Source organism: Diplotaxodon limnothrissa, unplaced genomic scaffold, assembly GCF_057381915.1.
Source record: "Diplotaxodon limnothrissa isolate DT_005_m unplaced genomic scaffold, D_limnothrissa_male_GT1.1 unmapped_scaffold_1, whole genome shotgun sequence".
NCBI lineage: Eukaryota > Metazoa > Chordata > Actinopteri > Cichliformes > Cichlidae > Diplotaxodon > Diplotaxodon limnothrissa.
This window is the reverse complement of record NW_028188555.1, coordinates 507,864-521,552: the sequence shown is the minus strand read 5'-3', so window position 1 is coordinate 521,552 and position 13,689 is coordinate 507,864. Positions and strand designations below refer to the sequence as shown.

The 13,689-nt window shown below is 41.7% G+C and overlaps 1 protein-coding gene across 2 annotated transcripts in view; it reads left to right on the top strand.

Annotated features, from left to right (window-relative positions):
* Positions 1–11,378, top strand: part of LOC146606959 (protein NLRC3-like) — a 31,843-nt gene extending 20,465 nt beyond the window's left edge. The window contains exons 5-6 of one of the 2 annotated variants that reach the window (XM_085349130.1): positions 5,524–5,700; positions 11,183–11,378. In XM_085349130.1, coding sequence (XP_085205256.1) covers positions 5,524–5,700; positions 11,183–11,378 — 373 coding nt within the window. Of the gene's footprint in view, positions 1–5,523; positions 5,720–11,182 lie in introns of those variants that run through there. The other variant, XM_085349129.1, reaches the window with a different exon arrangement.
* Positions 11,379–13,689: the final 2,311 nt, after the last annotated feature.

The window sequence follows — 13,689 nt, the reverse complement described above, 5'->3', positions numbered from 1 at the left end:
GATGGAGCTGCAGGTGTGAAGGAAGTCCTGCTGTCCTGTCCCACCCTCATCTTTGCTTCCTCTGTCTTCTCTGGACTTGTCCTCCTGTTTCAGAAACAGCACTGCTTCATGCCGAGGGTGGACGGGAGCGTTGGCTCTGATTCTTTTACCGTCCACCACAAGGAGACACTGATGCTGACCTCCTGATTCATCTGCATGTGTTCTGCTTCACACTGCTCACCTCCACCAAAGACTTCACAAACATCTTCTTTCTTTGAGTCCAGTTTGTCCCACAAACACTTCCAAATCTCCTCCTCTGAGATTCTGCAGCTTCTTGCAGTGTGACTCAGCTGACTTCTGACAGACCACAGACTGGCACAGCATCCACATGTGTCTCCTTTCAAACAGGCTCTTGATGTTTCCTCCCACATCATTCTGGCCTCTCAGTCTCCTTTGTTCTCCAGCTCTGTAGCTCCAGCTGGTGAAGCTTCAGTTTTCCATGTTGGTAACAGTAAACTACAGCCTCTGCTGTCAGCTGGGTAACTAAACAGAGCTGCAGCACGTCTCTGCGGTGGTGCTACATCCAGCCTGCAGACGGCCGTCTACATGTTGTAGTGGTTTACACTCACACGACGTGCGGCGAAGTTGATGGAGTAAAGGTTACAGTGAAAGAAGCTGAGGATGGGCTGTCAATGTGGAGCGATGAGGTGACCACCCTGCAGTCTACAGTAGAGAGTATGAAGGAGGAGCTGTCTGACCTGAAGGATAAATGTGATGAAGGCAGGAAGCGGAGAGCTAACATCCACATCATAGGGATCCCAGAGGGCCTGGACTCGAGCTCCTCCACGGCCGTATCCGTGCTACTACGTGAAGTGCTGGGTATGGATAAAGACGTTATTGTCGACCGCTCACACAGGAGCCCTATCCTGAGAAAGCCAGCTGGTAACCCGCACGCCGTCATAGCCGAGCGTCACTACTACCAGGATTGTGTGGCTACGCCGTGCCAGGGCCCAAGCCCCGCTTGAGTTTAACGGACAACCTATTGCAATATTACGACTGGGCGATATGACCCTAAATTCATATCTCGATATTCTTTAGCTGGGTGGCGATATACGATATATATCTCGATATTTTTAAAGCCAGAAAGTTCGAACAAAAAGAGAGTTCTTAGTCAAAGCTGTGTCCCAAATCTCACACAGGCACATTTATTAACATACAGCGTAGATGTACATGAAACAATTACTCAGGAATAAATGATCAGCATTTATTAAATAATAATGCTCCATAAATAAAAGAAAACAATGTTGTTTTTGTGCATAACAAACAGCTCACAATCGTGCAGTCAAAATGTAAACAGACGCTGAGCATAATAACAAGCAGCTGCTCTGTTCCCAGGTTCTACTGCGTGACTGACAGCCTGGAGTTTGAAACCCTCTTTGTAACCGTGTCTCTTACAGGTGCCATTTATGGTCCTTATACACACTCAATACAGTAATATTACGTTGAAGCAGAGTACGTATCACTCCGCGAGGCTCCTCGTAGCTGTAATGCTCCAACAATCCATCAAGCGGTGCAGCCTCGTAGCTTAGTAAAGTCGTACCAAAACATCTTTTGAAAGGTTTCTGAGCGCCGTGTACCACATAAAATCGGTTCGAGGTCAGTAAGCACAACCAGAATTCATCCATAAGCCGCACTGTCGATTTATGAGAAAATTACAGGATTTTAAGTGCAGAAAACATAGTTTATGGTTTTCCTTTGATCTTAGCAAATATCTACGCCTCTAATTGGGACGATCACAGATTTTTCACTAATGTCTTTGCGCGGCTCCCCAATATGTCATCACACAATATCATCTTTGAGGGAGACCTAAACTGCTCATTATCTGCTATGGACCACAGTTCACACAAAAGTACACTTAGTCCAAAGTCAGCATGCGTCATTCAGAGCTTTCTTGATCATTATGGGCTGGCTGATGTATGGAGATTTCATAATCCTGCTTCACATCAATACTCTTTTTTTTTTCTAATGTCCATAAAACATATATTTGTATAGAAAAACGTCTCCCTTTAGTTACAGAATGTGATTATAAGACTCTGGTGATTTCTCCTCTTGTTTTTTCAATGTGTATTCCTGATGCCTGCTCCAACTATCAGCCATGGAGATTCAACTCAGTGTTGTTAGCAGATGAAGAGTTTGTCAGTTACAAAAGGTCTCAAAGACATTTTTTTTCTATCAATCAGACCCCAGAGATGTCATCATCAGTCATTTGGGAATCTCTAAAAGCATCTGAGAGGCCAAATAATTTCATTTTGTGCCAAACAGAATAGAATAGAATAGAATTAGAATAGAATTCAACTTTATTGTCATTGCACATGCACAGGTACAGGGCAACGAAATGCAGTTTGCATCCATCCAGAAGTGCTTTAGTGACATAGATATATTACAATATATATTAGCAATAATATAGATATGTGAGTATATTACAGAAATGGGTCTATTATGGTATGTTATAATGTACACGGTATGAAGTATGTTGTGAATATTCTATAACTATAAGTATGTACAGGCTGTAGTGAGTACGAGCTATGTACAGAATATGAACAGGATATAAATATGAAAAACTATACAGAATATGAAATAAATAACTTTACAGAAATCTGAGATATACAGCTATACAGAAATGGGAACTATGCAAGTTGTAAACAGTTGTAGGATTAAAGATTATCGAATGTACAGAATGATTATTTACACAGAGCTATACAGTAGTGCAGTTAAGATAAGTGAGATATGTAGATAGTTTCTACAGAGGCTATATAAAGTGCTAGTGGTTGTGAGTGGTGATTCAGTCCATGTTATTATTGTGTGTTTGAGGGTACAGTTGTCCATTGTGGGTGTGTGTATGTTCAGTCCATGAGTTTAACGTGGGTCAGATGTCAGGAGGCAGAGTTCAGGAGTCTGACAGCTGTGGGGAAGAAGCTGTTCCGGTACCTGGTGGTCTTAGTTCGGAGGCTCCTGTAGCGCCTCCCGGAGGGCAGGAGGGTGAAGAGTCCATGTGATGGGTGACTGGGGTCTTTGATGATTTTCCCAGCCCTTTTCAGACACCGCTTCCTGTAGATGTCCTTTATGGCAGGAAGTGGTGCTCCGGCGATGCGCTGGGCAGTTTTCACGACCCTCTGCAACGCCTTCCGGTCCGAGGCAGAGCAGTTCCCGTACCAGACTGTTATACAGTTGGTCAGGATGCTCTCGATGGTGCAACGATAGAAGTTCACCAGGATGTCTGAGGACAGGTGGTTCTTCCTCAGAGTCCTCAAGAAGAAGAGGCGCTGGTGAGCCTTCTTGACCAGCTTGGAGCAGTTGGTCGTCCAGGTGAGATCCTCGGAGATGTGGACTCCCAGGAACTTGAAGCTGCTCACACGCTCCACAGCTGTCCCCTTAATGTGGATGGGTGGATGTGGGTCAGCATTCCTCCTGTAGTCCACGATGAGCTCCTTGGTCTTCTCAGTGTTAAGCAGCAGGTTGTTTCTGTCGCACCACTCAGCCAGACGATCCACCTCCTCCCTGTAGGCGGCCTCATCGTTGTCACTGATGAGGCCAATCACCGTGGTGTCATCTGCAAACTTAATGATGGTGTTGGAACCATCAGCAGGTCTGCAGTCGTGGGTGAAGAGGGAGTAGAGGAAAGGGCTCATCACACAGCCTTGTGGTATACCGGTGTTCATTGTGATGGTAGATGAGCAGTGGTTATCCAGCCGGACATGTTGGGGGCGGTTGGAATAAAATAGGGACCGAGCGCCTCTCTCAGTTAGCTGATGAAATGACTAAACTACATGCTGTGTACAGCCACTCTCCTGAGCCTGTATTATATACACAGCGGTTACAATGACAAACTGAATACAATCTCATATCTACAAAACAAGCTTAGTCAAAGTTGCAGCTACGCTTATGAACATGGAGAAAAAACAGGCGAGTTATCAGCTCACCAGCTACGACTAAGAACAGCTAACCAACTATCCTTGAGATCTACAATGACCAGGTAATAAGGTCTACAGACAACCAAACTATCCTTGAGATCCACAATGATTTCAATAAGGTGTTTGATATTCCCTCCTTGGGAGAAGATGCGATCGCTAGTCTGGAGGAACCTGTCTCTAATGTTGAAATAAAGTTTTCTGACCGACTGAATTCACTGTTAAAATCAACTTTTGAAGAATCCTTCCTCTCACAGTCGTTGCCTCCAACAATGCATCAAGCAGTGATGTGTTTAATTGTAAAACAGGAAAAAGACCATTTAGATTGTCGTTCATGTCGTTTAATATCTTTGTTCAACACAGACACCAAGATCCTGGCTCAAGTGTTGGCCCGTCGCTTACACAAGTATTTGTCCTCCATTATTTCACCAGACGGGCTTTATTAGGCACTCTTTTTTGAACATTAGAGCTCTATTAAATATCATTTATACCCATGTTAAAGGTGATACATTGGAAACTGTAATTTGGCTTGACGCAGAAAAGGCGTTGGATCGGGTGAGATGGGATTTTTTTTTATACGCTTAAAAAATGTGGCTTTAATTTTGTATCTTGGATAAAAGTATTGTATTGCTCCCCTCTAACAGCCGTCCGGACTAACAATAATCTGCCCCCCAGGACAGGGATGCCCTCTGTCTCCTTTTTGCCATTGAACCGCTAGCTGTTGCTCTGAGACAATGTGTTGGTGTTGAGGGAAAACATCGAGGGGGTATCAAACATGAAGTCTCTCTTTATGCCGACGACATGATTTTATTTATTTCCAACCCATCGAACAGCCTCCGCAAACTTTTGGATAGACTTACAATAATAATAATAATACGTTTTATTTATAGGCGCCTTTAAGAGCCTCAAGGTCACCTTAATGCATACTTAAGGAATTTGGGACAATTTCTGGATATAAAGTGAATTTTGGGAAGAGCGAGGCAAAGTCTATCTGTACGACAACTGGGGAGTTTTGTGTATTTTAGCCCCTTTTAAACCCAGCTATAACAAGTTTAAGTACTCGGGCATCTGGGTGACAAGAAAACCACAAAGACTTGTATAAAACTATCTTCCTTTATTGTCGAAGCTTAAAGAGGATTTTGGAAAATGTGAGTTTTGCCTCTTTATATTTATGGTGGGGATGCAGAACAAGGAGCAAAGATGAATGTGATGCTGAATCAGCAGAAGACTTGGACTCATTTGATTCCAGCTTTGATATCATTGATTTCAATATGTCCATTTCTGTCACACTTCACCTTTAAAAGTGAAGCCATGTGGTTCCTGGAAGGAAAAACACGACTTTTTCAAGTCTTTGTGCTGTTTTTATGAGAAATGTACGACTTTAATGTGAAACATTCAGAGTTTTTTCTCTTGTTGTGTTTGTTTGAAGCTGCTTCCTGTTGGCTTCAGCTGTTTGGAGTTTCCATTTTCTAAACTTCTACATTCTGAACCTTCTTCAGCTCTGAACAGATGATGAAACACTGAATGATTTCAAGCACTTTGTCTAATAAACTTACATCTTTCATTCTTTATACAGATTGAAGAGCTGTGGTTTGTCAGAGATCAGCTGTGATTATCTGGCAGCAGCACTGAAGTCCAACCCCTCCCATCTGAGAGAGCTGGACCTGAGCTCCAACTACAACCTGCAGGATCCAGGAGTGAAGCATCTGTGTGGTTTCCTGGAGAGTCCAGGATGTAAACTTGAAACTCTGAGGTCAGTCAGCATGTTTTAGTTGTGCTGAGATGAATATGATGTGAAAGTTGTGCTGACACTAAACTGCAGACATCAGGCTGATATTATACTGATCCACACTGAGGATCTTCATGGTAAAGTCTGTTTTCTTCTTCTCTGGTTTAGTCCATTGACTGCAGCAGAACAATGTTCACATTTCAAACAGTGATACTCAACGTATGGCCCGCGGCCCACACGCGGCCTGCCCACCTTTCCTGATTCAGAGAGAGGGGACCCTGATTAGCTGTGTAGCTTCTTCCTCACAGTTCTAAGTATCAGACACAACAATGAATAATCCACAGCTGACTGTCTTTAGCAGGTCAAAGGTCACGGCACACAGCAGACAGTCAGAAATATTCTAACTCTGATCATTTATCAGTTGTGACACTGTGAGACTTGATCAGAGGTGTGATCATCACAGCAGAGGCCTTTGTGTCAAAGTCACTGAGGATCAAACAGAAACACATGAAGCAGATTTTCCTCTTCTGGCTTTTTATAGCAGATAACCTTCAAAATATTCTGCAGTCGATCAAAAACTGAAGCAAACCATGAAGCAACATGTGAACATGAGCTGATGCTGCTGAAGTGAAGCAAAGTTACAGAGGTTTGATTACAGACACAGCTGAGAGTTTGTAATCTGTCATCATTTTAAAAAGTTTCCATGGAACAGCAGAAATGAGGCTTTACTGTCAGAGGCCGACAGCACTGAACACAACAGCAGACTGGTGGCTAATAAACAGTGAATGATGCAGAAACAGATGTTTGAAGCTGTTCTTGGAGTACACTGAGAGAGAGAGAGCTGTGCAGGCAGGAACAGCCAAAGTCAGAGAGAATTCATGAGCATATTGATCAAACGTGAAGCAGAGTTTGGATCTTCTTTTGCTGCTGCTTCACTCAGTTTTGGTTGGAGACAGATGAAACCTGCAGCTTCAGGATCTGTGAGCTGTCCGCTTTCAGCCCCGACGGCGTGTCCGTGTACGTGCCGTTGAGTGAACGATCCACGCTCTGTGTTTCCATCTTTGTGTGTTTAGCTGCTCTCATTTACTGTTTTATCTGTTTGCTGCTTGTTGAAATAGTTTGTGAGCTTTAACCTGAGATTCTGGCAAAATACATTTATATGAAACATCGATTCAGGATTGAATGAATCAACATCGTTTTATTCAAATTAAAACCATTTAAATGGGAACATGAATTTTTTACAGCCGCCTCTAATGCTGGGTAATGTCAGCTGGTCCATGTGCAGCTGGCTGTGAGGCTCAGGGAGCGTCTACAAAGTGCAACACTGAAAGAACATCATCCATAAATATTGAGTAAGAACTGGACTCTCATACAGCGAGACTCAAATGCCTTTAAACATCAGCTTATCCTGCTGATCCAAGTCCAACACTGAGTTTGTAAAAACATGTTTGTCAATCATTTTGTTTGGTTTCTGAGGAAAATGATTCAATAAGTTGCTGCTAATACACAACATTTCATCATATTTCCTCATAACCCTCTTTTGTCTGACCATTTGATCCCATTTGAATTTGCAATAAAGGATCCACAGAGTTTGGTGACAATGATGACAGTAGATGTTTGTGTGAAAGTGCTGGAAGCAAATGAGTGTGTGATGTTCTTTCAGTGTTGCACTTTGTAGACGCTCCCTGAGCACTGGTCTCACAGCCAGCTGCACATAGAGACCAGTGTTGTTAGTCCAGGTCAGAAGATGACTTGTTGGAATGAAAATGAGCTTGTAGTTTGTCTGCTTTAATAATGTGACTGGAAAAAGGTGTTGGACTTCAAATATGTCCATTTCTTTCACACTTCACCTTTAAAAGTGAAGCCATGTGGTTCCTGGAAGGAAAAACACGACTTTTTCAAGCCTTTGTCCTGTTTTTATGAGACATGTACGACTTTAATGTTCTTTTTTTTTTTAACTCAATTTTTATTATAATTTACAACATTGCAACTTGTACTTGTCGATGTTCACAAGTAGGACAGTTACAGGAACCGCAATGCAGAAATGTAGATTAAAATAAGAACTGCAATTAGGAAGCACAAAACAAAACCCAAGCAAGCAAACAAACAGACAACAACATAACAAAAAGAAAACAAAACAAAAACTTTATGTAATATTAAATAACATGTGACAAACTTAGCCGTAAATGGACAAAACGAAACAGACCTATGCTAAATTATTGAAACAGTAAAGCATGTATGGGTCGCCAACGCTCAGTAAACAATTCTCTCTGAATCCGCAGAGCAGATGTTATTTCCTCCATCTGGTAAATTTCTCTTGCTTTATCAATCCACATATTATATGAAGGTGGGTCAAGATTCAGCCATTTAATAGTGATACACTTTAGTGCTGCTGTAAGATTCTTAAGAGATACGTTTTATTGTTTCCCGCAAAACCCTTTGGTAAGACTCCTAAAATGACTAACTGTTGGTCTTTTGTTAATGGTTGTTGGAAAACTGTACTGAGAACTTTAAATATGTCATTCCAAAGTGAGCAGATTTTTGGGCATGACCAGAATATATGTGAGTGGGTTCCTAAAGAAGTACCACAATTTCGCCAGCAGGTGTCAGGATTTGTAGGCTTCATTTTGGCAATTATCTCTGGGGTTCTAAAATATCTCATGACCACCTTCCATTTAAATTCTCTCCACAGCCCAGAATTAGTCACCAGATGGGCTTCACCGAACACCTCTTCCCAGGTGTCCTCTGAGATTTGAGTGCCAGTCTCAGCTTCCCACCTTGCCTTAATATCCAAAGTTGCATTTGTATTGAAACTCATAAATGTGTTATAAAAATGACTGATTAATTTTGGGGAGGAATTACTTTGAAATATTTTTAGAAATATTTCCTCAATGGCTGAGGGCTCCAAAACTTGCCTCCATTCTTTATGTTTTGTCAAAAAGCTTCTTAGCTGCAGAAATCTAAAAAAGTCAGAAGAAGGAAGCCGAAACTGACCTCAACTGTTCAAATGAGCTCAGGTGCCCATTCCTCACAACATGACAAAGTTTATGAAGCCCGCTATTTGACCATGCTCTGAAGCCAGAGTCTTCCACAATAGGAGAAAAACCCTGCAGGGAGGAGAGCCTTGATAACATTGAAATTTCTTTTGGAAGACCAAATGATTGTTTGATTCTACGCCAAATCTTTAGTGTGACCCTCGTCCGTTCCCCCATATGCACATTGTTAATTGAAATGTTAGAAAAAAGCAGGGATTCCAATGATCTTTCGCACATTGTCTTCTCAATGTTTAGCTACTGAGTTTCAGACAAATCCTGCACCCATACAGTCAGGGGTCTCATCTGAGCTGCCCAGAAATAATATTTCAGGTTTGGAACAGCCAATCCCCCCTGCAGGTTTGACAGTTTTAATCTTTGGAACTTGATCATCCCTCATGTGTATTTAGTCTCTGTGTCGCGTCATCTGTGTTCCCACCCTCCATATTTTCATGCCCGGTCTTTTGTATTCTTAGCCATAGCTTTCCGTGTCTTCATGATTTATTATAGTATTAGTTCCCCAGTTTAGTTCTCTTCACTGTGATTCTGCCTTGTTTGATGTCTTCAGCCGAAATAAAGGCACGCTTTTCGTTCAAAACTCAGTTTCATGTCTGCGCCAGTGTCTGTGCCTGAGTCCTCCACACACTCTCCATACGGTCAGCCACTGTGACCGTGACACTAAACTACATGCTGTGTGCAGCCACTCTCCTGAGCCTGTATTATATACACAGCGGTTACAATGACAAACTGAATACAATCTCATATCTACAAAACAGGCTGAGTCAAAGTTGCAGCTACGCTTATGAACATGGAGAAAAAACAGGCGAGTTATCAGCTCACCAGCTACGACTAAGAACAGCTAACCAAATATCCTTGAGATCTACAATGACCAGGGAATAAGGTCTACAGACAACCAAACTATCCTTGAGATCCACAATGATTTCAATAAGGTGTTTGATATTCCCTCCTTGGGAGAAGATGCGATCGCTAGTCTGGAGGAACCTGTCTCTAATGTTGGAATTGAAACGGCCGTACGGAGCATGCAGTCTGGAAAATCTGCTGCCCCGACGGGTATCCATCTGATTTTTTTCATAAAGTTTTCTGACCGACTGAATTCACTGTTAAAATCAACTTTTGAAGAATCCTTCCTCTCACAGTCGTTGCCTCCAACAATGCATCAAGCAGTGATGTGTTTAATTGTAAAACAGGAAAAAGACCATTTAGATTGTCGTTCATGTCGTTTAATATCTTTGTTCAACACAGACACCAAGATCCTGGCTCAAGTGTTGGCCCGTCGCTTACACAAGTATTTGTCCTCCATTATTTCACCAGACGGGCTTTATTAGGCACTCTTTTTTGAACATTAGAGCTCTATTAAATATCATTTATACCCATGTTAAAGGTGATACATTGGAAACCGTAATTTGGCTTGACGCAGAAACGGCGTTGGATCGGGTGAGATGGGATTTTTTTTATACGCTTAAAAAATGTGTCTTTAATTTTGTATCTTGGATAAAAGTATTGTATTGCTCCCCTCTAACAGCCGTCCAGACTAACAATAATCTGCCCCCCAGGACAGGGATGCCCTCTGTCTCCTTTTTGCCATTGAACCGCTAGCTGTTGCTCTGAGACAATGTGTTGGTGTTGAGGGAAAACATCGAGGGGTATCGAACATGAAGTCTCTCTTTATGCCGACGACATGATTTTATTTATTTCCAACCCATCGAACAGCCTCCGCAAACTTTTGGATAGACTTACAATAATAATAATAATACGTTTTATTTATAGGCGCCTTTAAGAGCCTCAAGGTCACCTTAATGCATACTTAAGGAATTTGGGACAATTTCTGGATATAAAGTGAATTTTGGGAAGAGCGAGGCAAAGTCTATCTGTACGACAACTGGGGAGTTTTGTGTATTTTAGCCCCTTTTAAACCCAGCTATAACAAGTTTAAGTACTCGGGCATCTGGGTGACAAGAAAACCACAAAGACTTGTATAAAACTATCTTCCTTTATTGTCGAAGCTTAAAGAGGATTTTGGAAAATGTGAGTTTTGCCTCTTTATATTTATGGTGGGAATGCAGAACAAGGAGCAAAGATGAATGTGATGCTGAATCAGCAGAAGACTTGGACTCATTTGATTCCAGCTTTGATATCATTGATTTCAATATGTCCATTTCTTTCACACTTCACCTTTAAAAGTGAAGCCATGTGGTTCCTGGAAGGAAAAACACGACTTTTTCAAGTCTTTGTCCTGTTTTTATGAGAAATGTACGACTTTAATGTGAAACATTCAGAGTTTTTTCTCTTGTTGTGTTTGTTTGAAGCTGCTTCCTGTTGGCTTCAGCTGTTTGGAGTTTCCATTTTCTAAACTTCTACATTCTGAACCTTCTTCAGCTCTGAACAGATGATGAAACACTGAATGATTTCAAGCACTTTGTCTAATAAACTTACATCTTTCATTCTTTATACAGATTGAAGAGCTGTGATTTGTCAGAGATCAGCTGTGATTATCTGGCAGCAGCACTGAAGTCCAACCCCTCCCATCTGAGACAGCTGGACCTGAGCTCCAACAACAACCTGCAGGATCCAGGAGTGAAGCATCTGTGTGGTTTCCTGGAGAGTCCAGGATGTAAACTTGAAACTCTGAGGTCAGTCAGCATGTTTTAGTTGTGCTGAGATGAATATGATGTGAAAGTTGTGCTGACACTAAACTGCAGACATCAGGCTGATATTATACTGATCCACACTGAGGATCTTCATGGTAAAGTCTGTTTTCTTCTTCTCTGGTTTAGTCCATTGACTGCAGCAGAACAATGTTCACATTTCAAACAGTGATACTCAACGTATGGCCCGCGGCCCACACGCGGCCTGCCCACCTTTCCTGATTCAGAGAGAGGGGACCCTGATTAACTGTGTAGCTTCTTCCTCACAGTTCTAAGTATCAGACACAACAATGAATAATCCACAGCTGACTGTCTTTAGCAGGTCAAAGGTCACGGCACACAGCAGACAGTCAGAAATATTCTAACTCTGATCATTTATCAGTTGTGACACTGTGAGACTTGATCAGAGGTGTGATCATCACAGCAGAGGCCTTTGTGTCAAAGTCACTGAGGATCAAACAGAAACACATGAAGCAGATTTTCCTCTTCTGGCTTTTTATAGCAGATAACCTTCAAAATATTCTGCAGTCGATCAAAAACTGAAGCAAACCATGAAGCAACATGTGAACATGAGCTGATGCTGCTGAAGTGAAGCAAAGTTACAGAGGTTTGATTACAGACACAGCTGAGAGTTTGTAATCTGTCATCATTTTAAAAAGTTTCCATGGAACAGCAGAAATGAGGCTTTACTGTCAGAGGCCGACAGCACTGAACACAACAGCAGACTGGTGGCTAATAAACAGTGAATGATGCAGAAACAGATGTTTGAAGCTGTTCTTGGAGTACACTGAGAGAGAGAGAGCTGTGCAGGCAGGAACAGCCAAAGTCAGAGAGAATTCATGAGCATATTGATCAAACGTGAAGCAGAGTTTGGATCTTCTTTTGCTGCTGCTTCACTCAGTTTTGGTTGGAGACAGATGAAACCTGCAGCTTCAGGATCTGTGAGCTGTCCGCTTTCAGCCCCGACGGCGTGTCCGTGTACGTGCCGTCGAGTGAACGATCCACGCTCTGTGTTTCCATCTTTGTGTGTTTAGCTGCTCTCATTTACTGTTTTATCTGTTTGCTGCTTGTTGAAATAGTTTGTGAGCTTTAACCTGAGATTCTGGCAAAATACATTTATATTAAACATCGATTCAGGATTGAATGAATCAACATCGTTTTATTCAAATTAAAACCATTTAAATGGGAACATGAATTTTTTACAGCCGCCTCTAATGCTGGGTAATGTCAGCTGGTCCATGTGCAGCTGGCTGTGAGGCTCAGGGAGCGTCTACAAAGTGCAACACTGAAAGAACATCATCCATAAATATTGAGTAAGAACTGGACTCTCATACAGCGAGACTCAAATGCCTTTAAACATCAGCTTATCCTGCTGATCCAAGTCCAACACTGAGTTTGTAAAAACATGTTTGTCAATCATTTTGTTTGGTTTCTGAGGAAAAAGATTCAATAAGTTGCTGCTAATACACAACATTTCATCATATTTCCTCATAACCCTCTTTTGTCTGACCATTTGATCCCATTTGAATTTGCAATAAAGGATCCACAGAGTTTGGTGACAATAATGACAGTAGATGTTTGTGTGAAAGTGCTGGAAGCAAATGAGTGTGTGATGTTCTTTCAGTGTTGCACTTTGTAGACGCTCCCTGAGCACTGGTCTCACAGCCAGCTGCACATAGAGACCAGTGTTGTTAGTCCAGGTCAGAAGATGACTTGTTGGAATGAAAATGAGCTTGTAGTTTGTCTGCTTTAATAATGTGACTGGAAAAAGGTGTTGGACTTCAAATATGTCCATTTCTTTCACACTTCACCTTTAAAAGTGAAGCCATGTGGTTCCTGGAAGGAAAAACACGACTTTTTCAAGTCTTTGTCCTGTTTTTATGAGAAATGTACGACTTTAATGTTCTTTTTTTTATACTCAATTTTTATTATAATTTACAACATTGCAACTTGTACTTGTCAATGTTCACAAGTAGGACAGTTACAGGAACCGCAATGCAGAAATGTAGATTAAAATAAGAACTGCAATTAGGAAGCACAAAACAAAACCCAAGCAAAACAAACAAACAGACAACAACATAACAAAAAGAAAACAAAACAAAAACTTTATGTAATATTAAATAACATGTGATAGGGCTGGGCGATATATCAAAAATTTATCGTTACCGAAATTTATGACTCTCATCGACGTCATTTTGCCCATGTCGGTAAATTCGGTATTTAAAAAAAAAAAGGAAAGGCATGTGCAGGTTGGCGATGTTCATGTCCCTTTAAGACGCTGTGCTACGTTACAGACTTGACGGGGTGGAGTCACA